This window comes from Poecile atricapillus, chromosome Z (assembly GCF_030490865.1).
Source record: "Poecile atricapillus isolate bPoeAtr1 chromosome Z, bPoeAtr1.hap1, whole genome shotgun sequence".
In the NCBI taxonomy this organism is placed as follows: domain Eukaryota; kingdom Metazoa; phylum Chordata; class Aves; order Passeriformes; family Paridae; genus Poecile; species Poecile atricapillus.
The window spans coordinates 14,647,139-14,673,864 of NC_081289.1; the positions used below are offsets into that span (position 1 = coordinate 14,647,139).

Genomic DNA, 26,726 nt, shown 5'->3' on the forward strand with positions numbered 1-26,726 from the left:
TGTGATTTCCTACTTGGGGCACTATTTTGAAAGATCAACTGTATGGAGCAGGTCACGTGTTTCCTTTTAAAGAAAACTTTAATTCATATCTGTTGAAGTCCTTGCTTCCAGATGATTCAAATATAAAGTAGCATTTGTCTTGCCGTGCCACACTGTGATGGTTCAGTCACAACTGGAGGCTGTTGAGCAGATGAGACCCTGATTTGGTATTTCAGAAGTCCCTGCTGCACAATTTAAGAGTGCCAAGTGGGTCAGCCATCAGTCAGACACTGCACCAGACAGTCAAGCTCCAACAGGAGTGACAAGCAGTCATAAAGTTGCCATTTTCATGGGAGAATTTTGGTTTAAAAAAAAAATTATTAAAAAAGTACGATCTGAGTACATTAACCCTGGAGGAAAAAAAGTGGTGCTTTAAAGAGGAAAGGAAAAGCTGTTGAAAGTGTGTTCATATATCTATAGAATGTCAAGATTTTGGATCCATACACATTCTCAGGCTTTCAAAGCAGGAATGACATGAGGTTATGTATTTGAAGTACCAGAAGTTAGAGTTTAGCTTGAGGATGCAGAAGACCATTCACACTGGATAGTTCAGGTTCACAAACTGGTGATCTGTGCCACCTTGGATGCCATGCCTGGGAGTATTGGGGAGAAAAAGCTGGAGGAGCCACAAGTAACCTCGCTCCTCACCTCCCAGAATTTAGGTGTCCTTGACACAGCATTGAGATGAACAATATGAAGAGATGAGAGTCCCCACTGCTTGGTCTCACTGTGGGTTTGGTGGTTTTAGGGGATAAATTCCAGTCTCCAGTATCTTTACATTCAGTATGACTGAAAACACGGAGGATTAGGGAATACCAGAGGGATTGTGTATTTTCATCTTGACTCATTAAGTAATTCTGAGTAAGTGTTCCCAAAGGTTTCCCCAGTGTTCCCTTTATCAGTCCAATTCAATCTATCCAAAAGCAGACAGACAGACTCCCACTAACTTCTTGTGGAGCTGGACTGAAATGTGCTGCATGCAGAATACACAGCTGCTTGCTTAGAAACATGAAAATAGCTAAAATCATATTGGGAAAATGCATGAAAGCTCATTAATTGAAATTATTTTTGTTTGAGTTGTATTCATGTGATGATTCATGTTTCTGGCTGTCAATTACAAACCAATGACCAATAGAAAAGTCATAAAAGATTGAGAAAAACACAGAGATCACAGTCTCTGATTATGTCATGTAACCTGTGTGACAGGAGAACAAGGACAGTCTGTTTTTTGGGATCAGTGAAACTATGACTACTTAACACTACTCATACTTGTAATTTATTTCTCTAAGTCCATTCTTAGGGTGATAAGAATTTTTTTCACTGACATACTTTCAGAACTAGATACAATTTTCATGCTTTCCTGTGAGAGTCATTGTGAAAATGGGAGGACTTGCTGAAACATTTGCAGTGATTCATTCCATCCCTAACCAAGAGACATACTTTTTTGCAGAACAAAACTATCAGCAAAAGGTAATTCTACACAGACTGCATGTGCTAAATCCCTTAGTGTTCCTATTTATCTGTGTAGGGAATATAAAACCAGATTCTCTTTTTCATCAGTCCCACATTCCAGGGAAGCTGCGTCTTTGACAGACTATGTAGGAGCAGGACTTTCCCAGCTGGGAGATGCACTCATCCCATTAATTCTCCTCAGACACCTATCCTGTCCAAAAATGATGAACCATTTTCTAAGGCCATCAAAGGACACAGGCTTTAAAGTAATTGTCACTTCCCAGAGTGTTAGAGAGCTCTTTAGTTATTCATCCTGAAAACTGCAAAGGCACCAAAACATCTTGGTCAACTGAGGGGGTGAGCACTTTATCAGAGTTTGGAAATCCCTGCTGTCATACTGGTTTTCCCTATTTTTTTCTGGAGTGGATGATTCACTGAAAGGAACTGAATGTATTTGTGTTCTTTCTTGAACCAAGATCTTGTCTAAGCCATCACTGTGAGGTTTTACGTGTAGGAGGGGCAGATCCACAAGAAAACTTCATTACTGTGATCACCTCAAATGTTTTCACACTGATAACAAAGGGAGTCTGCACACACGGTTTCTGCGATTACACAGACCATGTGTTACATGGCCATGTGAACACTTACAGAATTAAGAGAGTCACTTTTTTTTTTTTACTGAAATTGATTCTGCGTGGCCTTATGTCAAAACAAATAAAGAGCTGGGATCAAAAATTAGCGTCTGGATAAATTTTGTTAGCAAAATTGGTATCATGGTTTACACAGACAAGCCAAAATATGTGAAAGTCAGGTTGGATGGGGCTCTGAACAGCCTGGGATAGTGGAAGCTATCCCTGCCCATGGCAGGGGGGGTTGGAATGAGATGATCTTTAAGGTCCCTTCCAGCCCAGGCAGTTCTGTGGTTCTGTGATCCTATGATCCACTAAAACATCAGCAAAACCCCCTGCAATTATCCTCCTGGAGGTGAGGGCTGAGTGGGTGCACACCTTTCTCAAACACTGTTCAAGCTGCCCACAGACCACTCAATCACTGTCTGCATCAATCATGAGTCTCAGAGGTCTGTGTCTGGCATCACTTGCAGCTATGTTCATGCAAAACTTTATTACAGATATTTTGCAACTAGGGAAATAATGGCCAGCAAAAACATAGTTTTCCCTAGTTTTTATTTTTAGTTGTTGTGACACAGATGAATGAAATGTGCAGTTGAGACAAATATCTAAATATATTTTTGTCCATACTTGAATATATCCAGGGAATCTTGGGTACAGAGCTATCTTCATCTCCCACAGCAGCTCCCACCACAAATATAACCTCAGTTTTTACAGTAACCACAGTATCTCAATAGTGTCATTGGGATTAATTACTTTCATTCCCATTTCACCGGTAGAAAAGTAGCTTAAAAAAGCTGTATTCTTCTTTTACTTCAGAACCACTAAATGCATTCTAGTTATAAAACAAATTTTTCAACTGTGCTACTGAATTAACCCAAATAAACACATCTCAGACTAAAATGAACATGTTTTGTCTTTACTAGTGCAACATGTAGCAGCTACATGTTCGTCAGTAATGCTGCAGGATGAAAAAAAAAAAAATTAAGTTAATTTTAGCAGCATAAACAAGTCCTTAATATCTTTCCCAAACTTATAAAGGCAATTCCCAAGGGAGTTAGGAGCTGAACAAGGGTAGTGACTTAACCACTGGACACTCATTTCTGGCTAGCTCAAGACCTCTGAGGAGGAATCCTGCAAAATTTTCAAGACCCATCAGCTTTTCCTTGGTCTCAGCAGGACTCAAAGTCCTGAGCACTTGGAATACCACAAACACAATCTGCACAATGCTGAAGCCAAGTTATGGTAAGACCATGGGTGTTGGCAACATTTTTATAAACCGCTTTTAAAAGCACAATTTTAAATGTATTGTACAACATTCACATAGTTATGGTATATTTTTAATTACCATTGCAATAACATCTGGAGGCCTTGGTCAGGATCTGGCCTCACTGCCCCCAAACTGTTGAGATGCATTTTTTCTGTGTCGTAGTGAATGAGACCCTGCAGAATTCCTCGTGTAAGGGGAGAGGAAATGGGGACATGCTTCTGGCATCTGCAGGTGGCAGGCAACCAGGATGCTGTGGGATTGTCCGATGGGCACATCCAGCCAAGAAAAGGGCCACAGCATGAGGCTGCAGCTGAAAATAAAACCTTCTCCTAGGTCTGCTTTCATACCCAGCCCCACGAGGTGAGGCCAGTCAGCTGCAGGGCAGGGACACAACACTTCTCCTGCTCTGTAATCTCAGTTAGTCCAGCCTGCAGTTTCCCCAAGCAGGAGATGCTTGATAAGGGCAGGAGGGTTGGCCTTCCCTGCTGGGGAGAGATGGGAGCATCACTTACTGCTCCAGATCCAACAGTGCTCACGTCCCAGCACAAAGCAAGGCACCAGCCTCCCTCCCAAAAACTCAGAATCCAAGAGCTTTGAACACTCAGCTTAAGAAAACAAGACTGATGAGAGGAAGGGGCGTATTTCTGGATGGAGATGGGAGCTCTATTCCCAGATATGCCCTCAGGCAGTCTATACCAGCAAACACAGCAGTAAGCTGTACTTGTAAATATATATTTTCACTTACTCAAACTGTAAACAGTGATGACAGCTGGGAGAAGAGCAAAGGTGGGTAGCAGGGAGGAGAAGAGAGATTTTTTTTTTTTTTAATTTCTCATGAAGAAATTAAGTTGCCAGTCTCAGAACTGGTGAAAAAGTGTGCTGGCATCAAACCAAAACCAGTGTGTCCTGTGTGACACATGCTGACAATCAAGGTTCATTGTTTTTTCACTGAATGAGATAATTTCACAAAGCATCGGAGTATTTTCAGGTTAGGGCCAGATCCTCACAGTGAAGCAAACCAGTGGGATGACTCAGTGCTGCTAAACTACAGAAGATCTGGCTTTCTAGAAAAATATCAGGTGCCTGCATTGTCAGAGAAAATAGACTTTCAAGGCTTTTATATCCTTGTTCCTCAGATCCTGTGGATAACATTGTTAGATCTTACAATTCCACAGTAATGATATTATCCTTCAAGTCATAGACTTCCTAAGGAAATCACGTGAGAGTCTCACATTGTAATAAACACTCATACATCCCAGTCTCCCAAATTCCTGAAAAGGGTTTTGAATCAGAAAAATCAAATCAATTAAATTCAAACCATGTGGAAGGAAGGCCTGTTAACTTCAAACAGTTAAACCATTTGTGCTTTTAAACATATTTTGTTTATTTGTTTTTAAGTCAAATAAGCTGTTTTGATCTGTTGAACCGAACCCAAAATATTTTCAGATGGTCAACTTGTAAACTTTTTGACTCATGTTTCTTCTTCCCAGATTCATGACTTTGAGACTTCCATGGCTTTTAAGTGCCTCTTCTCAATTTTAAATAGTGGTTCAAACCCCTGTTATGTTCTTTGTACCTGAGACGAGTAGCAGAGATTTAAAGCATTTTCAACTCCTTGCAAAGCAGAAAAATTATAGTGCAACACCCGTTTCTTCTGTACACTTAAAATAACACCACTTCAGCTTTGCAGGGCTCTAAGCAACAAAACTGTAGTAGAGATGTAAAGCTCAATCACTCTGTGATAATTTTGCTCAATTTTCTGCATTCAAAGCCTGTCCTGCTTTGCCCACCTGAGCTAAAGTGTTCATGGACTTCTCTGGAGAAAAAAAGTACCTGCTTAACAACATGTGAAGGGGGGGACTATGTTTTGCAGCTCTTCTTTCTTCTGTCAGCTGTTGTGCAGAGATGGCAGAGAAAAGAACACTTTGTATAGCTGCACTTAGTGGAGGAGACACTAGGGGAAACTGGGGCTGTGGCAGAGGGAATGAAACAACTGCTGTGTGCTGCACAGACTGAGGGGTTCCAACAGAGAAAAAGGGGCAAAATCCAGAAGTGTTTCTCCATGTCTCCATAGCCCATCTAACCCAATTCCCAGCAATTTCTGTCATACCTGAGTCTGATGTGCTGATACAGCCTGTGTGTCTTTCTCTAAGTCCCTCCTAATTAACTTTTCACTTGGCCACTGCTGAGAGAGGATCTCAAGGTGTTTAACTTTCACCAGACAGCCAGAGAGAAAGGATGGAAGTGCTATTCCCCCTGAGAGAAGTCCAGCCAAGGGAGAGAATCTTGGAGCCATTGGTATCAGGCAATCCACGCAGCATAAAAATTTAAGAACATCCAAACTGCTGAAGGAGTTTCTGTTGCAGTTTGATTTTTTAGGAAACCAAAGAAGCTAACCACAAGTCACAGCACAAAACAAAAATAATTTTTGGTACTACTAAAGGAAGTATGCTGCTGCAGGAACCAGCAGGTTCAGACCCAGAAACTTCTCTGGCCTCTGCTTAAATTGGCTTCTTACACTCCAGCTCTGTCATACCACAGGCCTCCTGTGCACCTCAGGCAGGTCAGCTTCTCTCTTTGGCAGGAAGATTTTCACCTGCACAACAGGAATCACTGAAGCACCATTCAGCCTGGTGGGAATATCATGACAATAAATACTCTAAAATACCAAATCACAAGTTTCCTGAAGCTGAGGAGAACAAAAGGGCTTGTCTAGAGCCACAATTTAGGCAGTTGCCTCTGCCAAAAAAGCTCTAATGGGATGACAGGAGATGACAAAAATAAACAAAATAAAAAAGGATTTCACCACCACCAGAGCCTTTCCCAAGCATAAGCTGTACGACACAAGGACATTGCAACAACATATGTGTCCATCCTGTATGGGTAAACCTCTGTCTGACAGAGACTTTTATTTAAAAAAATAAAATTAAAAAAAAAAGTAGCATAGATCTGGCCTGGGCTTACAGCATGTTCACCAGGTTGCGTCAATCTGGAAAAAAACAGAGACATAATCATGTATAGGTAGATGGAGCTGCCTTCCACAAGCAGAGACACTGAGAGAATGAAGATCCGTCCCTGACAGACAGATTCAGAAAGTCTTCTGCCCATGTGGCTGTGTCAGAGGCAAGAGGAAACATGGAATCACAGAATCATTGGGTTGATAAGGTTGGAAAAGGCCTCTGATATTACCAAATCCAACTGGTAACCCAGCAGCTCCAGGGTCACCACTAAGCTGTGTGAGTGCCATATTCACATCTGTTTTCAACACTTCCATGGATGGTGACTCTGCCATTTCCCTGGGTAATCTGTTCCAATGCTTTACAACCCTTTCTGTGGAGAAATTTTTCCTAATATTGCAGCCCCTGATTGATTCTGCTTTACACCAGTGCCTCTTTGATACAGGATCAGTTAAAATTTCATGGTTGAGCTCGTGCAACTTTTCTATGTGATCCTTTTTAAAACAGTTTGATTTTTTTTTCCCCACCAGCAGAACAAACAGAAACTTGACCGATAGCAATGCAGATTAACCCACTGAAAAGGCATCGTGTCAGGATTATGGTTTGGAACATTTGAAGAATGGGAATATTGATAGAACAGAATCAGAAAGAGTGGGGGCCCTTCTTTTGTCACTTGTGCTTAGCTTGCACAAGTTTCACTTTATCACCTGCAGTGGAATTTCTCCCAGTCTAAACCAGTGTTAGAAAAAGAGGTGAGGCACAGGGAACACTAAGAGTGAGAATTTTTGAATTAGTAAACTGAGCAATCTGGACCATATTTAAACACAGACATATCATACACAGAAGACTGATGGGAAAGCATAAAGAAAAAAAATTAAAAAGCTTGTGAAGATGCTAAATGCACTTTATTCCAAAAATTAAGATCAAAAGAAGTGTTTGAGCCAGAAAAAAAAATTATGTTGTATGCTAAGCATAAAAAAAAACAATTTAGCAAAAACATATCCTCCTTGGCATTTACTCCAGAGAATACCAATCAGGAAAACAAGAAGATAATTAAGCTTCTGTGTTGCATTACTTCAAAAATTCAATTGAATGAAAGCAGTAGTACAATAATGAACTGAGTCAGAGAGCACTGTTTAATTAAAGGTTGATTTTAAGGGAGTTTATAAGAATAACACTTAACAAAGAACAACTTGGTTGGGCTTATTGTTATGGAAAAGGGGGGGAAAAGGTTGTGGTGAGTTAAATGGCATTTATAAAATAGGAGGGTCTGATCAAACCAATCCAGATTAGTCCTCCACAGCAGTAAGACCTTAAAATTAGGTCAGGGGGATGAAAGGAGAGCTGAGTCTGAACTGTTTCATACAAAGGCAATGTGACATATGGAACATGTTACAACTAAAGCAGGGAACATGAATGTTTTCAGGAAAGAAAATGACAGGGCACTCCATAAGGAAATTTACAACCATGGAAGCTTCAAAAGCAATACAATTCCTATTTATTTGTGTATTTGTTTAAGCGAGGCAACCACTGTTTGTGCTCCAAAGGATAGGCATTATTTATTCTCCTTTACACCTTCCCAACAATGGTGTTTGTGAGGTTTGGTTTGTTCCATTTTCCTTGGGCTGCAATTTTGCTTTCCCAGAGCACAAAAGACAAGAGCTACTAACATTTTAAGGGCTATATTTTTAAGGTTCAATAGTAATGTTTTAAAGACCTTCTTTTGCTGTAGTCTCTTGTGCTTTCACTAGGAGTCTTATAAGTGAAGACTTTTTAGTACAAAACTGTCCTTGAACAAGTTGTTCCTCAGCCCACCTGCTATGTATCTCAGATTCTGTCTCCTGAAGGAAAATATTGAATATTAATCCAGAACTTCAATTTCAAATCTATAATCTGAGACCTTACTGTAGAAAAGAAACTTTCTCTTCAGTTAGAAACAAAATGAGAAATATTGAGAAATAATTTATTGTCTTTACACTGTGTATAAAACTCTCATTTTCATTGCCAAAAATTGCAGGTTATGAGGAAGGCAATGAAGTTACAATATATTTTTGTGTAGTGATACCTACATTAAAGGCATTTCTTCTGTTAGAATGTAGAAAAACTAATCTCTTTTCTCGCAGTAATGCTGTTTTTTTCTTACTCATAGCTGTAGACCAGCATAACCAGCTCCTAAGATGTCTAAGCAGTCTAAGATCAGTATTAATCCCAAATTTAAGGAAAAGGAAAAGCATTTAAAGGAATTTAATCTTTAATTTAAAATTAAAATTAAAAAATTAAAACATTAAAAATTAATAAAATTTAAATTAAATTAAATTTAAAGGAATTTCTTCCACATAGCTGTAGACAAGCACAACCAGCTTCTAAGCTGTCGAAGCTCAGTATTAATCCTAAATTTAAGGAAAAGGAAAGAATTTGGTGAACTGCTTATCTTAGCTTCAGCTTGGTGATAGAGCACAGAAAGGAGGACAAGAAAATAATTTTGTTTTACCAGCTAGTTGTTCAGACATTTGAATATTCCATTTTTCAATATTGTTAGAGATCTGCAACAGAAAGATCTTCCAAAAACAGTCACACTTTCTTCATCCAGGTAAATCTGAAGCAGCACCACACAAGTCTGCAGAGTTATTTTAAGTCTATGCAAGCAACTTTTAAGCCAAAGACACAGCAATGTTTCTTAAATTCCTCCAGTTTATTTGGAATCATGCTGATTATGAGCATTAACACCTGACCCATTCCCTATTGGATTTCCTCATAACAGTTTACCAGTACTGACATTAGCTGAAGAGAAAACCAAGCCAGCTCAGACTTTATGCCAGATTATGACCTCAGTTTTATGCAACTCAGTCTGTAGTCGCCTGCTTTCTGCGTGACCAAAAGCAGAGTTTGGCCTCAAGCTTTAATTTTTAAGAGTTGCATATACACAACTGTCTCCAAGCATAATTCCATTTAATAATTTAAAATGGGAATAAATGTCCTTTTCAATTTCCCCTAATTTCTAGCAGTCTAAAAATATGTGTCTTATCTTTGCTGGATAACTCTAGCAAAGTATTTTGCTTGTAAACCCAACTTCTGCACATGCCCCTGAGTTCTATGGTCCAGACAATTTGAATCCCCCAGGCTTGACCTGCCAGGTTGTCTTCTACTTTCCACTCACCTATAACTCAATCAAAGCCCTTCTAGAGGTTTGATATCCCAAACCGTGCCCTCATAAAAATGCTGACAAGAAAGAGGTCTTCATGACACTGTAAAAGAAGAAATTTCTGAGGCTTGAGGTGCTCTCAGCCCAGAGATGTTGGTTTAGGGTGAGATGATGAGAGTGCAGGACAGAAAAGAGGCTCGTGTGTGGTTTTGTCTTTTCCTGGGAGGGCCCAGGAGATATCTCCTGGATATGTGTAAGCTTCCCATCAGTGTCATCCGCAGGAAAAGCTGCTTTCCATTGAAAAAGCCCTTTATTCCTGTGTGTAGCTCAGCAAAGCTCTTTGTGTTCTCACTGTCAAAAAGGCCTGAGAACTTTTTATCCCCTTTACATGCAGTTATCCCAAGATATTGACTGATCTCTCAGCTTTTGTAAAAAGTTCCCCCATATGTTTGCCTCCCCAAAGTTCCTAAGGATGTGATTGCTTTGTTTTGTTTTTGCAGTGGGCTCCTTTCCATATTTTCTGGTAACAGACCACAAGCAGGTTAGGAAGGTCCTTCCCGGGTCTCAGGGAATATGCTCCCCAGTTTTGCAGCATTAGTAATAACCTATCTCATTTGAACACAGGCCTTTACCTCACAATTTGCACAGGATGCACTTGCTACTCACCACACATTGTCAGTGCTGGTGCCTAATCAGGAATATAAAAGGGAGGGAGGATTGTCCCGTCCCCCCGCTCCCTGCCCTTTCCCAGCTTTGCTCCCAGCTTTGCTTGAACATGACTGCTCAAGCTCAGCTTGCTCAGAACAACTCTTCATGCAGCCAGAGGAGCAGGGACTGCTCACCCAATACTCCCTACTGAGAGGAAGTGGGTGGAGAGGGGATGCTGAGATGACAGGAGTGCAGAGAGCCCAAACTTCACCCCACTCTGCTTCCTCACTCGCCAAAAGAGCTGGCTGGGAGCATGGGAGAGTAAACTGCTCCATGAAAAAAAAAAAAAAAAAAAAAAAGGAGGATGAAGTAATTGACTTTTGCAGCAGAGCAAAGGGAGTGCAAGTGGTGGTGGAGGGAAGATAGGGAGGAACTGTGACTGACTCACAATATATTCAATTCCCCGCTCTTGGGGAGATGCAGCTGTGCATCTCCCCTCGTATAGGCTGTAAAGTTACACCATTGTCCAAAGTAAGCATCCCTAATTCTCTTACTTCCTGAAGCACAACAGTGTTTGGCTCCTTTTTAATCAGGGATTTCTACTGTGCAAATTGAAGTCTAGAATCAGGCTTTTCCTATGTGCAGAATTAAAAACCCTTCCCTTGATTGTTTTGTTGATTCCTGGGGAAAACTACTGAACTGTTACAGCTGATTTACATTGGCTTTATCCTTTTTTAAAGCTCATTCCAAGTTATTCTTAATTCCTCAAGGCACCTGAGATGTTGTGCGTGAGCCAGCCACAGACACCTTTGGCAAATCTTTCCACATCCTTTTTCTTCCCTTCTGCTTCTTCCCAGCTACTCCTGACTTCACTTGAGTAAGGACTGTTTCCCTTTTCTACCACTTCACTAAGAAGAAACATGGCATGGAATTACTTCTGATTTTGGCCAGCTTTGGTTAAGGCCAGCAGAGTCTGGGGAAGAAGCTGAAGGAAGAGGCTAATCCAGTGTGTAGAACTAACCTAGACCAGCCCAGACCTCAGGAGAGGAAGGGCTGAAGGCCCACTCTCCCATTTTCTTCCCATGTGAGCTTTGGCCTGCATAACTTAGGAAAAGTCACACAACCTGCCTGGGTTTTACTTTCCAAGCTGTAAAACAACAGCAGCCCTCTCTGACCTTCTGCTAGCAGAGGAGTTGAAACTAGATGATCCTTGAGGTCTCTTCCAACCCAAACCATTCCATGACTATGATTCTGTGAATTTTGGGGTGCTTAGATGTGAGTAGGATCCTTTTGGGAAATGTATAAATGTGCATCTGAAAAGAGGTGACCAAAAGTCTGCTAAAATACTACTCTTTCCTGGTTCTCGTACCCTGAGAATTACTTCTACCCTGCCCTTCTATAATATTTTTCATAACTATGATTTCTTCAGTAAGAAGGGTTTTTCTAAAAAGCCATACAAGTTAGTGACTGTATAAGGAGAGGTAAGGCCAGCTGTGGTACATGTCACTTGCCTCCTTCGCATGCCCAGTTTAAGACTTTGGTTTTCTGTCAAATATCTGGAGATCATATGCTTGGTAAGAGACAGCATGTGTCATAATGCTCCCAGGTCTAAAACACCCCTTGCAAGGATTTTTGGCGAGGGGGAGCAGGGAATGCATTGTGTATCAACAGCAAAATGGCATCTGGATTGAAAGATAAGAAAAACCGCCATGGTTTCCAAAAACCAAGGCCATTTTCAGATGAGTTTTGGACCTGGCAGAGGTGCAGAGCTTGCATTAGTGCAGTGGGAGAACACAGAAATCATGCTTTGAGTTTGGACAGGCTTCTAGAGATCCTAATTTGCAAATTATTTTGGATGGAAATTAACAGAGCATTCAGCCATGAGCTGAATGTGTGAGCAGTCTGCACTTCACTCACAAACTTAAAAATCAGATATTCTGCTAGACTGGGACCAGAATACTCTCACCACCCTTAAGCATTAATCCCCAAATATAGTCAAACTCATGGTGAAGTGTGAACTGAGAGTTAAAACTGGAACACTTCCACATCTTGAGGAGAATTACATACAGGAAATTTTATCCACATGCACATCGATGAACTGGGGGACTCTATGACAAAGTTCCTCTTCAGGCAGATTTTCTACCAGGGAAAAAATGCAGAGGAGCTGAATTTGCCAGAACAGTCCTTACCCTTAGGACAGGCTTATGTGTAAACAATTTGCTGTAAACTAATGCAAATTAGCAGGATGACTTTTTTCTCTAAATGGGCAATGGCTTTTTGAAAGATTCAGATACATTGGGAAAAAACAGAAGCCTGTCATGGGCACACATTGTATTTGTGAGATCTTCTCCATAAGAAAGGCTCAAGGGTCTCACTTTGCACCTGGGAGCAGCTCTAGGAGAGCCCTCATGATTTCACTGAGAGAATTTGTTGGTAGAGGTGATATCTCCTATTAACCAGCTTATTTAACAGGTCAGAACAGATAAGTTCTTTCTGTACAAAGCTCTTTTTAAAGTCTGACATCTTTTGCAAAGAAGCAAACTTCTAAACTTTCCTCCCACCAAAACACTTGTGTTTTATCAGAAATACAAGACTTCTTTTTCTCTGAGAATGAATTTTAAAACATCATTTTAAGCTGGTTGTGAGTGAGCTACTGCACCTGTGCAAAGGGCATGGAAAAGATATTAATTATACACAGCAATGCTAATTTTTGACCATAGTTCTGATGGAAACAATTCAGTTGCATGCTGTATGTTAAAATAAGGTTCAAACATCAGCTGTATTTAGTTACATTGTCATTCCCTGCTTCCCTTACTGTGCAAAAGTTTTGCACGGTATTCCAATTAATGCTGATTTCTCTGAGTTCCTATGGTGGTTTTAAAATATTTGGGTCAGGCCTGGGGTCCTTTTCTTAAGAATGCTGCATCAGATACTTTGCACCTGGAAAAAGCCTAACCAGATTTTTTATATCTGGGGGGCTGTGAACCTTTGAGGAATAGGGAGAGGCAATTCAGAGAGCAGCCTTTGATTCACAGAGTGTCGTGGATGTATTTCTGCATGGATTCAGGGAAACCTTGAGTCACAGGCTTTGGAAAAGCAAACACAGGTGCAGCTTTGGGTGAAACGAAGTTGCTCTTCCCTGGCAAGGCTCAGTGCTTGGAACAAACTCCAGAGCAGTAATGTTGGTCCTTCTAAACCATCTTAACATTGGAAGGGGCTGCCTAAGGAGGTTTGGAACCCCCACCCCTGGCAGTGTCCGAGGAATGACTGGATGTGGCATTCAGTGCTCTAGGCTGGGTGACAAAGTGCTTGTCAGTCACAGGTTGGACTTGATGCTCTTAAAGATCTTTTCCAGCCTTAATGATTTTGTGATCTAGTGATTCTATACCCTCAGTGCAAACATCTGTGTTCAAGGGTCACAGCAGAACTCTCAGAAAAATAAATAAATGCCTTTTAAAAAAAAAAATTACAAAAATAGCGTAACTTTAGGATCTATTTTAATTCTACCCAAACAAAAACTCACTTCATTTCTAACTAGCATTCCCTATATTTCCTATATTTCTTTTTCCTTTTAGGTGCAAGTCCTGTCTGTGCCCACGAATCAGACTTAGGAACACAAGATTCTTTCATAACCAGACTCTAACACTTTTGAATTTGCAGCCCTTGCTTTATTCTGTTTGTTTGCTTGATTTCACTGTTTTCCTTACTTCACAAAAGACAGAGGAAATCAGAAGATGTTAAAAACTACAGAAGATGTTTTCAGCTTCTGAAACAAACAAAAAAAAACCCAGGAATTCTTTTGCTATCAATATAAAATCCTGTGAAATAATGATACCCTGAAAGTCAAAGCTGAAAACAGTTTTCATTTCAAACTTCCTAGTATTAGAAAAACTAGCAAATAGTGGTTTAAAACTTCTTTTTTTCTGCAGGGTTTTTTTTTTTTTTCCCCCCTAAAAAAATGAATTGTCCAGAGGCAATATAAATGTAAAAACATGACAGACCATCCAGCATCACAGGGTCTCCAGCAGGCTGCTCTTTCAAAATAGCCTAACAGGAGATGGACAAAATTCTGATAATCTGAGAGGTGCTTCCCCCTTTTCCTCCTACAACCAAGTTAAAAAAAAAATCCACTTCTGGCATTTTTAAATGGAGCAATCAGGACAATCTGTTACAAGGCCAAGCTTGAAGAGCCAGAACTGTGGGGAGGTGAAAGAAGTGAGTTTCATCTGGAAGGCTGCTCTCAACTTTAATTATGGACAGCTTAAGCCCTCAAAGCATCTCTCTGACAAAAATAAGAGGAACTGCATCTACTGCCTGACTTTAATACAAAACAATTAATAAGCGCTGGTTGAGCCAAAGTAGGTCCAGGTTGGCTTGACAGGTTAATGGATCTTCAAACTGTTTCAAGAAAAGACTTACATGGAGTTTCAGTGCTGCAAAGAAACATGAAACCCAGGCCTCTTTGGTGTGGCTTTGGGTTTGTTACAAACATCTTGCAGAGCTTGAAAACTGCTTTTGATGATCAGCCTAACTTCCCTTTCCTCAGCTTAATCCCACTTTTCCTGATTGCACTCCTTTGCCCCAGCCCAAAGCGAATGTTCCCTTTCCCCAATGCTTACACTGTCCAGATCTTTGCCCTGGGTTTTCTGTCATGTGCTTTTTGCCAGCTCAAGGCAAATGCTTGCACCTTCAAGGCAATTTCCTCAAAGGTCAGTTTTACAACTCTCAGTCGTTTTTGCTTCTCTTTCCTGATTTTCCTTTTGTATGACAATACCTTCCAACTTTCTCGCAGCTTTCCCAATTTTACTGCTGTGCTACAAGAAGCAGCAATTCCCTTCCAGCTCTGCAGTGAAATGCCCCAGTATTAGCATATATTAAATGCTGTGCATTTCCAAATTTTTAGATCATTCCTGGGTATGATCAGGTATTGCTCCTTTCTAAATTTATTTTCCCCTCTGTATATCACTGCTCAATACCAATATTTCTCCAGCATATGAGATTTTAATTTCTACTTCAGCTTTCATTTTGTAATTTTCTGCCAATGTCTTTTTTTCTTCATCTCCTCAGTAGAGATTGTATTTCTCTTCACTCACTGCTGTTTGCATCCTCTCCAAATTCAGCTGCAAATTTAGGTTGCTGCTTAGTTCTACTGCTATTAACAAACAGCAATGAAAAGATTAACACACAGTGTATCAACTTAAATTATCTGCTACCATGTTTTACTTCTGGAGCTTGCTACTCTTCTGTTTGAAAATTACTTCTGAGGAAAAAAATATGCAAGTGCAAAAATCTGAGCAAATCTGCTTTTTGTAAAATTAGTAGAAGTCCAGTCAAGTCAAGCTATTTATTCAGCTATGGACATGACCTTTAGATTTCTTTGTACTTTGGGCAGTTTTCAGAGTTACACAGTGAATAATATGAAGAAATGCTTCAGCTTTTGTGGAAATTATTTACCCCACTACAGCTTTATCTCTAGGATGCTATTGTTTTTATTTCCTTGTAATTGATGTTTTTCATTGATAGATAAAATTTTCAAACAGAATTACAGGTGGAGTTCCCTGATCCAGCCAGTGCAACATGAAAACCCCAACCTGTCTGACCTTGCAAATATCAGCTGACTTCTGTGTATTCCAGTTTCTGCTCTTCTAAAAAGGGACAAATTGCAGTACTCCTACTTTGACAGTAATAACCAAGAGAAATAACTTATGGATTGCTCTAATATCGGTGATGTGAGAATGACAGAATGGCCTGGGCTGAAAGAGACCTTAAAGGTCACTTTGTCCCACTCCCTGCAGGGTGTCCCTTGGGCAGGGACACCTTCCACTAGCCCAGGTTGCTCAGAGCCCTATTCAGCCTGGCCTGGAACACTGCCAAGGATGGGGCAGTCACAGCTTCTCCGGGCAACCTGTGCCAGGGCCTCACCACAGTCACAGGGAGGAATTTCTTCCTCATCTCCAATCTAACCCTGCTTTCTGTCAGTGTGAAGCCATTGCCCCTTGTCCTATCACTGCAGGCCCCTGTCAAGAGTCTCTCTCCATCTTTCCTGTGGGTTCCCTTCAGGCACTGCAAGGCCACAGTGAGGTCATCCCAAAACGTTTTGTTTTCCAGGCTGAACAATCCCAATTCTCCCAGCCTTTACTCTCTCCGTAGGGAAAACCAGCCAGCTCTTTGAGGAAGAACCCAAAGGATGTCAGGGTAAATACCCAGAGTAATAAAACACAACAATCTTTCCACAGAGTTCCTTCCTTTGCAGATACAGAAAGTAAAAAATAGACATTTTGATTTGACAAAACTCTTCCAACACACCAGGGAAATTGGGATCCCAGCCTTCAAACCCCTTGTTCTGACCCCTCAATACACAGATTAATCAGTCAGCTGCTTAATGCAAAATGATACCATGGCAATCAGGGCATGACAGGTGTAAACATGTAATTATGTCACAGAACTGTCAGTGAGGGATGGAACTGGAATAGAAAAGAACCTTGTTGTGACTGAGAAAAGGCTGCCTACTTCTATAGCCGATTACGGACCTGGGGATGTAGCTGGGACAGCTGATTACTATTTACATTACTAATAGTCCAGTCCCCCAGGGAGATTGTGAGAGGATGCTGGGGAGTGCCAGATATCCCCAGGGAGCTCTCAAGTGCCCTGGTGTTGGTGGCAGGGAAGGGAGGTGCAGGGCCAAAACCTGACCAGAATTAACTGTGCACAAGATGTGAGAAGCAGCAGCTGTTCCAAAGAGTGAGGTAAGCAGGAACTGCTCCTGACCTTTCCCTTGGAATCAGGCAGGTATATGTACAGCAGGCTCCTCTTGATCTCCAAAAAGCACAGATATATCTGTGGAAGGATCCAATGTAGGCACACACATGCCATTGCAATCATCTGTGTGACTCCACACAGGTCATCTGACCATTCAGAGCACAGACTGCTTCTTGCAGAGGTGTTATCACAAAAGTGCCCCCTCAAAACTGGTGTTATCACAAAACTGGTTGGAAAAGCTTTCCTCACTGACCAGTAGGGTCATGGTCACCCCCACAGAGTTGTGGGTTGGTTCAAAGTGCAGAGGAGTTTTACACACTCAGGTAAGCAGCTGTCCTGTTGTGCTTTGCTCAACTAGTCGTTCGAAGATGAAACGTCAGTGACCCTGTGTGCTGAATTCCATTTCCATAATAAATTAGGTATATACCATTCTCTGTAGACTACTGAGGCTAAGTGCTCAGATGTGTCTTCTCTTTCATAAATGCCCTTGAGTAAATTAATTAATACACCTCTCAACTGCTGCAGAGATGAAGAAACTTTGGTGGGCTGTCCCTCAGATGTGTAGCTGCTCTCCTCTGCCAGCATGCCAAGGGAATGGATTAGCTTCAAATCCCCTCACCCAGTGGTCCAAGTTTGGTTGGCCCTCAGCATGGGAGGGTTAGCACTTTGGGCTGCCATCACCTGATTTTGGCTCTGAATTCTTCAGCTTGTTAGAGGACCTGGTTCTTGTGAAAGCTTTAGCTTCAACATGTATGTGTTGAAATTTCCATATCCTGAGAAGTGGAAGAGCTCAGGAGGCTGTCTGCAAGGACATTCAGCACTCTGCAGCAATCTACCTTCATAAACTCATATTGTATAAACAGTTGATAACTACTCTGAAACACAGTGCAAATTTTCAGACACAGTTGTTTCACATTCACACCTTTCTGAATGTTCAGAATGCTTTTCTTGTTCTGTACCTTTCCCATGTCCCCCAAAGCACAGAGGAGTAGGGCTGCATTTCTTCCCAACGTAGTTATTAGGAAAAGTGAATCAATGGGGCAATCCATGACTTGGGAGGTTGTGAAAGCAGTGTTCAGCAAACAATGACAATAATTACACTTTCCTCCTTGGTGAAAGCCTGGAAAAGCTGTCAGCCACCACAAAGGATCATTAGTAGCTGGGTCTGAAGAACAGAAGCTGCTCCTAAATTTTTAAGAAAGTGCCAAACACTTCAAGCCGATTTACATAAATCATGTGGAGTATTACAATGCTGAATGTAAAATTCACCAGTCACTTTTCTTTCTATTCCAGCTCCTCTTAGCAGTGACTTGCAAGTAAATACATAGGCAGTCTCTCACAGTACTAGGATTTCATGCTTTCTGCAGAACATTTTAAATTATGTTTTGCTCTTTCCTTGTATGGAATGTTCAGAAGCTGACCAGAATAAAGCTATACACATATTTTAAATTACCACAAACAAAACTAAACGAAATTTTTCACTACTACATAAAGTGGTGAGTCTGAAAAGAGCAGAAGGTGGTTTTCCAGAGTTTATTAGTGATTGAATTTATCAGTGTAAGGAAGAGATAAGCTTATTTACTTCTCTTAAATTTAGACCTTCCCTGAGCCACCTAGCTAAGACAGAATTAATACCGCACTAACACAAACCATTAAAATAGAGTAAAGATAAGCCACAGCTGGGAGACCAACCAGATTTGCAATGCATGAGCTTTTCTTTTCTGTGCTGTTTGCTTTTCTCCTCTGAGTCACAAATGTCAGCATTTTCAAAGTCAAACTTGCTTAGTGCAAACCAGCCACAAACACAACCAAAATGAACTTTTGTCAGGAATTCACATGTGTAAAATTCCAAGAAGCACCATAAAGAACAACAAAAATATCTCACTAACATCAGCTAGCCACGAAAAACTTATCTTGAGCAAAATCTTTCCCCCTGAAATGAACAATCCAAATTAAGAAAAAAATAAAAAAGAACAATGAAAGAAGAGGAAAAGTCATGTGAAGGATTGAACTCTTGTGAAATTTTTATACCATTCTCCAAAATGCCAAAGAAAGAGCTGAGTGTGCTGAAGTAGCTTCTGCTGAGGTCCACAGAATCCTGTGCCCCTCTGGAATCTGGAATTTGAGTCAGTATTCTCTCAGACACCACATGTATGCTGAAACCTTGCCTCCAATCTAAGTCCCCTCTATAGATAATTTACTCACTGGGCTGCACTGAGTAAGCAGTTGTTCCACTTTGTGAATTGCATTGTGGAACTTCTGAGGCATGGCCAGAAACACCAGAATTATTTGCTTTGAAAATATGAAAAGATAAACATTTTAATGTTTTACATTTTCCTTTCCTTTTTATGGCTTTAACAACACGCATGCCAAATAAATTTCAAATTACCTTCATTTCAGACAGGAACACAGTTTCATTTTGGGCAAAGAGCCATTCACCAAATGCAGTACTCCTCAACTTTTAATGTATCTTATAACCAGATCACAGCCAAGGCCATAACCCAGCTGCGGCTTTCCAATAACACCCATTTCTCCTATCTAGAATAGTGCTTTAGACATACTCTTATGGTGCTGGACTTTATGGACAGCCTAACAATTTTTAGTCATGGACTGGAACTTCTGAACAGCCCTCATGAATCTCCCTGAAAACTGTAATCTCACCAAGCTTTGTGTTTTCTGTCAAAGTTTTGCACCCAGAAAAATATAAAAATTCATTCTGAAATGTTTTTACTTTTGCAGCAAATAATTTGTGAAGGATAAATCAAACTACAGGTTGAATTTCAAAGTTAACATCTTTCCCACCAAATCCATAAGACATTTCACATGAAGTTCAGGGAAATACTTTTCACCATTTTTCGCATTAACAGGGTTTCTCCACGGAGAAGAAAAATTGCTCATTTTAACTTCTCCAACTCTCAGGTCACCAGCCCTTCCTTTCTGTGTGCAGTGTGACATTAAAGAGAGCCTGAAGGAACTCCAGCCTTACTTTTCCCACCTCATCACCTGCTCCAACTTCTGTATTTTGCTAGTGCCACTCAGTTTTGAGACTGAGCAGAGCGGTGATTGCATGCAGCTGCATGTTGGCATGAATAATGCTTCTGGCTTTTGGGCTGAGCCTTGCCAGAGCTTTGCTCACCATCCTGTGGGCTCATGTGTCGCCCCACATGTGGATTCCGGGTGCTGCGAGAAACCTGCTCAGTGACATCTGTTTAATAATACTTTCACTGATTTTAACAGCAAATCCTATGCTGAGGGAAGGCAAAATCGCACTGCAATTTTTTTATCCAGAAAGGCCTGGGCTCTGAGGTCCATCTACATTAAGTTAGTATTTATTCAGGTATGACAGTAATTATATGGTAACTGAACATCTTCAATTTCCTACCCCTGCCCCTCCCCCAAAAAAAAAAAAAGGCAAAACATTGCTGCAAGCAACAGTCTAGATTTAGGTTAACTCACACTGTGACAAACTGAGGATGGAGAAAACACATTTCTTGTCCATAAAAGGACACCTCACATCCACAGAGGGTAGCTCTGATTTTGCTGCAGCTCCAAACTGTGAAGTGGGGACTCAATCTTGCAAAAAGGGGTTTTGTTTAGAGTGGATAGAAGGTTGAACAGTAAAAGATTTTTTAAGTGGAAAATTTTCTGTTCAGGAGGGAGGAGATCCTTGCCGTCATCTCAGCACTGGTGAGGCACATCTGGAGTGCTGTGTCCAGTTCTGGGCTTCTTAGAACTGGAGAAAATCCATGAAAATTATTAACGATTAGGAAAACTGTACCAGGAGAAGAGGCTGAGAGAGCTGGGGCTGTTCATGCAGCAGAAGAGAAGTCTCAGAGAGATTTTATTTAAGTGTAAAAGGGATTAATAAAGGTGCAGGGAGGGAGGAAGGGAGGGAGGAAGAGATTAATAAAGATGAAGCCAGGCTCTAGTCAGGTGTGTCCATGAAGGACAAGAGGCAATGAGAAAAAATTGAGATATAAGAAACACTGCTGATACATGAAATGTGATTTTTTTAAGGGTGGTGAAACACTGGAAGGGGTTGTCTAGAGGGTTGTGGAGTCTCCATCCATGGAGATACTGCAAACCTGAGTAGGCACAGCTCTCTGCAAGCTGCCCTGGCTGATACTCCTGTGAACAGTGAGATTGGCCTAGATAATGTCCTGAGGATCCTTCCAGCTCCATCTGTCCCACTGTCTGTGACTCTCAGCCTTCATCCCAGAGTGCCAGAGGTTTGCAGAGCAGGAAAATCAAATTCAAGGCTTTCCTGAGTCACTCAAAGCAGTACTACAGTCAGGGCTTATCACTATGACGACACTCTGAGTTTTGTATTTTCTCTTTCAATACACTACTTGTACAGCAAATTTATAACCAGGGGTGCTCTGCAGTAAATGATTCACATCCATGACTTAGGATTTTACACCGAAAAATGATTTAATTTAAATATAACTGCCAATACCAAATATGCAGGTGTTCAAATATACAAGGAGAAAAACCACCTCTCTGGACAGTTGCTCCTGGCTCTCAGCTACAAAAACAAGATGACAGAAAGGCTTAAAAAGCAGTGACAAATGAGCTTCTAGAATATGAGCAGAAGGTAGAATTAGGAGACCACCAGAAGCCATATAGAGCAGTGTGTGGCAAAGTAGAAAGAAGCAGCACACTTTTAGGAATGGTTCCCAAAACAGTGAATCCTTGAACAAGGTTTTTCCATTTTAGGGGTGGGTGGCGAGAGAGATGTCCTCAATTTGTCCTTGAATATTTTTAATTGATATCAGTTTTGTTTCACCTTATATAAATCTAATGAAGAAACTTCTTTTAAAACGGTTAAAAAAACTCCTGCAAAATGGTTTGTGGGTCCATCTGAATTCCCCACTTATATTATAGAGACCTAATCACCACTCTCTGATTTGACCACATCATTTTCCTTCAAGAACCCTTTCCCTTACCAGGAGGAGAAAGAGAACAAAAGCACTATTGAAACATGGGATTTATTTCCTTCTTATGGTAACGTTAAACAGAAACCACTTGATAAATATGAATTTGATGGGCCTGAGAGATCTCAGCACACAGAACCTGACAACAGTCAGCAAAGTCAGAACTTTTTCAATTTACACAGTGAGACAATTTCCTACTCTGCATGATCCTGCAATTTTGACACTAAACTTCTCTGTGGAATAAATTCTGTGGAAGTTACTTGGCCTCTCTCTGCTGCCAAGCCCTGGCCATACTATCCCAAGAACCACCTACCTCTGCAGAGAAAGGGCTTAACTGATATATATGCCACTATGAATGGAAAGGGGAAAAGGAAGGCCTAAAATATAGATGAAACATTGAAAAAAATAAAATAAAATTTAGAAAATAGTTGCACTCATTATAAAGTATAACAAATAGCATCTTCAAAGAAATACACAGCCTGTGTTTCTATATCTCTATATATGTATCTTTAAAGACATAGATGTTACTAAAAAAATTTCCCAATTTTCATGTTTACAGCCTCTAACAAACCTCCCTCTTGAACTGTTTAAACTTTGACTCTCTGTTTCTTTGCAGATCTTACAGGTGAACAAGGTGATGTCCATCTTGTTTTATGTGGTATTTCTCGCTTACCTTCGTGGCATCCAGTCTTCCAACATGGATCAAAGGAGTTTGCCAAAAGATTCAATAAATTCTCTTATTATTAAACTCATTCAGGCAGACATTTTAAAAAACAAGCTTTCTAAGCAAATGGTAGACATTAAGGAAAACTATCAAAACTCAGTGCAGAAAATAGACACTCAGCAAGAGATGGATGGAGAGGAAAATGTGAAATCAGACTTCCAGCCAGTTATCTCAGTGGATACAGATCTCTTGAGGCAGCAGAGACGCTACAACTCACCCCGAGTCCTCCTCAGTGACAACACGCCGCTGGAGCCACCGCCACTGTACCTGATGGAGGATTACATCGGGAATTCCATGGTGGTGAACAGAACCTCCCGGCGGAAGAGGTACGCGGAGCACAGGGGCCACCGTGGAGAATATTCCGTTTGTGACAGTGAAAGTTTATGGGTCACGGACAAATCCTCCGCCATCGACATTAGGGGACACCAGGTGACTGTTCTGGGAGAAATTAAAACAGGAAACTCTCCGGTTAAGCAATACTTTTACGAAACGAGGTGTAAAGAGGCCAAGCCTGTAAAAAACGGCTGCCGCGGTATTGATGACAAGCACTGGAACTCCCAATGCAAGACATCCCAAACTTATGTCAGAGCACTGACTTCAGAAAACAACAAACTGGTGGGCTGGAGGTGGATAAGGATAGACACCTCCTGCGTGTGCGCCTTGTCCAGGAAAATAGGAAGAACATAGATCTGCATCTCCTTGCTATATAAATTATTACTTTAAATTATATGATATGCATGTAGCATATAAATGTTTATATTGTTTTATATATATTATAAGTTGACCTTATTTATTAAACTTCAGCAAATCTACAGTATATAAGCTTTCTCAGTCAATAAACAAGAGCAAAGGGTGTGTGCCTCTGCCGTGGCCAACTCTGGGGTTTTTTAGACTACGTTTGTGACACTGCTTGTCGGCAGCATACTGTAACCTTCCTGTAAAATCTGTAAAATCAGTATTTTTCATTCAGTTTTGTCAAACCAGTGACTGTCATTTAGTAAACTTGTTAAAAATCAGATCAATGCCAAGAGTTGTGTACATATTTATATTCCTTGTTCTATATGTCCATATTTAATTGGATCTGCAGCGTTGACTCCTCACCTCCAAAACCAAAAAATGACCAAAATACGTGTTGTAGGCTGCAGGTGATGTCAAATTTACAGGCATCAGGTAGCCCTAAAAAAAAGTTTCTATGTATTATGCCAGTTTTGCCAGTGAAATGACCATTTTCCCTCTGTTATCATTTCAGAATGGCTGCTAGTAATCCAGGAACATCCATTTGTGTTTTGGAAGCACATTTGTTTTGCAACTGTTTCTAATGCTGCCAGTGCTTCATTGAAAAAATATGAAAGAAATCTGAAATATTTGTAGCTGAAACTTGCTAAAGCCAAGAACTGATCTAAATGGATTGTTAATATAATACATAAAAGATGGTTTGTTGTGATCAGCCTGTTCCTCCTCACACGAATCAGTTATCTTCTGCTTGCATTGTTGGATCATTCTCCTCTTAGTTTTTAAATTAGAAGCAAATCTGGTGGCATCTTTACCTTAAAAGAGACTTTGGCTTGCAAATTGTAGTAAAGAAAGATGTGATATCCTGGCATGGATATCAAAGCCACAAGCCTGTACAAAGGTTTCCTTCTCCTCAGCAATCCATCCTCCATCTTTCACAAGGTGAAAATGTGTTGAAGTGCTTGAGAAACCTGGTACCTTTCACAGGAACATGAAATGGATGGTGGCTAATATCCATGAAGTCTGCAGTCGTACTGAAATTCCCCAATTAAACACGAGTTGTTGCTTAGGACAAATGTGCTAGCGTGTATTTACCTCAGATTCTTCTTTGGATTGTCACGTAGCTCCACTGGGGACAGAAATAATGACACTACTTGAAGAGATGTCCCATTACACATTAGCTGTGCAATGCCCTGGATGGGATCCCACTCCCAGGAAGCAAATGAAAGTTCATGGCTGGGAACAGAATTCAGATTCGGCTGCACATTATCTGTGTCCAGACAGATCCAACCCACAGCCAGGGCTGTGGGTCAGGGCTTTATTCAGAAAGTTTTACCCTCTTCTTTTTTTTTTTTTTTCTGAGGGTTTTACCACTACAGCTTTTGCTGCCATAGCATGTTCAGCATCACAAATGGAAATGAGATCAAAGCCCTCAGACACGAGGTTGCAGGATGCCTTTGCTCATAAAGCTTTCATTCCTGGAAAACCAGCTTCAAACATGCACCAGGCCATGAAATGCAGCATACTGTGCAGTCTCCCCTAAACCCTTACAGAATGTGCTGCTCACCATAAAGCCGCCAGAGAGCTGGACAGGTTGCCTTGAGGCCAAGCACTGGAGCAGTCCTGTCTTGGAAAGCCAGGCTGGAGCACATGCATATTTTCTTCAGGGGAGACCAGAAGCAAAGCTTTTTGAGACCCATCTCAATTTTCAGCATGAGGCCAGGGTATTTACCTTACAGGAATTATCATCACCTTGCAGCACTAAATCTTTGCTTCAAGCAATAACAACTTTAGAGGTTCAATACCAAGGCAGTCATCAAAATGAGAGGATGTAATATAACAAGGAACTCGGTATCTGATAGATCTGATTAGAATACTTCTCATTTCTTGGCAAAAAATTTAAGAAGGAAAAAAACCCCACACCACAGAGATTTTGCTACTTTTCCTAGTAGGAAAGTTTAAGTTTGAACTAAACTTTTTGGCTTGGGGGAATAAGCATATTTTTCAGAGTTCTGCCCCGCCAGATTTTTTGTAAATTAAAAGCTTGATTTTACACCCTGAGTTCCCAAATAAAGATCATTTGCAGTCGCTGGGAGCAACTGAGAGCCGATAAAGTTATGGATCATAAACTTCAGAGATTTCTTTGTTTCACTGTGCCACATAGGCCTACCTCCATGTGAGAAGAGGAGGTAAGGAGACCAATTTAGATTAGTAGAATCCCATTAATCAGAAACTACCTTGTTCCTGCAGTGTGAATGTCACTTTTGTTTACATCACTGTAAATCCAGAGAAAATCTGACGAAGACAGGGAAGAAAATGTAGCTTTATAGCAATGTAAACAACATCGGAGTTGATTCTAATGCCTTTATTTCTGCTCACTGAAAATCAAGGGAGGTGCATTCTTTAAAGGTTCAAAGAAAGCTATTTGTCATTTTCCACTGTAAATCCAGAAACAGGAACTGGTCTTTGACTCTTGACTTTAACAAGTATTTTACAAGCAGCCAGCAAAAGTGTCTTGGAGTAAATATGCCTGTCATCCGAAACACATGAGATGAGAATAGAGTGTGGTGTGTACGGTTATTAGACCGGCTGCCTCTTTCCCACCCCAGGAAAACAATGAGCGGAAGTGTTACCCCCTGGATCTGATCCAGCTTCCACTAAAGTCAATGGGAAAAAAAATCATCTCACCTTCTCCAGTGGAAGCTGGATCAGGCCCCAAGTGAAGAAAAACCTGCAGATCTCAACCAGAGAGCAATGCAATCCCATACATCAGTAATGTGTTCCTGTAAATCCTGTGTACACAAAAGATGCTGTATAATTTTGTAACAAGTTTGTAAACAAAGCCTGTAATAAATTTGTTAAGGTCTAATTCTCTTTTCACTGTAGCCAGGGATGGTTTTATGGTTGACTTTGGTCATGGCACAATGAATTCAAAATTCCTATCCAACTCTTTTTTTGTTTGTGTTAAATAATTAAACAAAATATTCAGCTCTCAACACCAGTTCAATTTCAGCATTCTAAACATCACTTCAATTAGGCAGCTCAGATGCTCTGTCAATATTGTTTTGCCAATAGATCATTATAAACACACATTTGATTTAGATTTTCTCCCAAATGACCAAATGCTATTCTGAAATTGCCTGTCTGCGTCAAAGTGTATTTTCTCCTCTTTTTCCCCCTAGTTTTTTTTCCAGTCCATTTAGTAACAGCAAAAATTGCTCCACTGAGGTTTTGGAAAACCATCTGCATTTATTTTATCACCTTTGAACATGTGTTCAGGAATGAAGTCTGTGCAGAGAGTTTACTGCTACCAAGAGATTTGTGCGGCTGCACCAGGAAGAAACTTTGACTGGACTTTACAGAGTGTGTGCTCAAAACCACTCTGCTCATACTCTGTTATTTCGATTCTTTAGCAACCCGAGGCTTTTGCATTCTATATC

General features: G+C 40.7%; 1 protein-coding gene across 3 annotated transcripts in view; it reads left to right on the top strand.

Annotated features, from left to right (window-relative positions):
• Positions 1–26,220, top strand: part of LOC131573588 (neurotrophin-3-like) — a 49,655-nt gene extending 23,435 nt beyond the window's left edge. For all 3 annotated transcript variants that reach the window (XM_058827679.1, XM_058827681.1, XM_058827680.1), the window contains one exon: positions 22,447–26,220. In XM_058827679.1, coding sequence (XP_058683662.1) covers positions 22,447–23,241 — 795 coding nt within the window. In that variant the 3' untranslated portion in view covers positions 23,242–26,220. The remainder of the gene's footprint in view (positions 1–22,446) is intronic.
• The last annotated feature ends 506 nt before the right edge of the window (positions 26,221–26,726 follow it).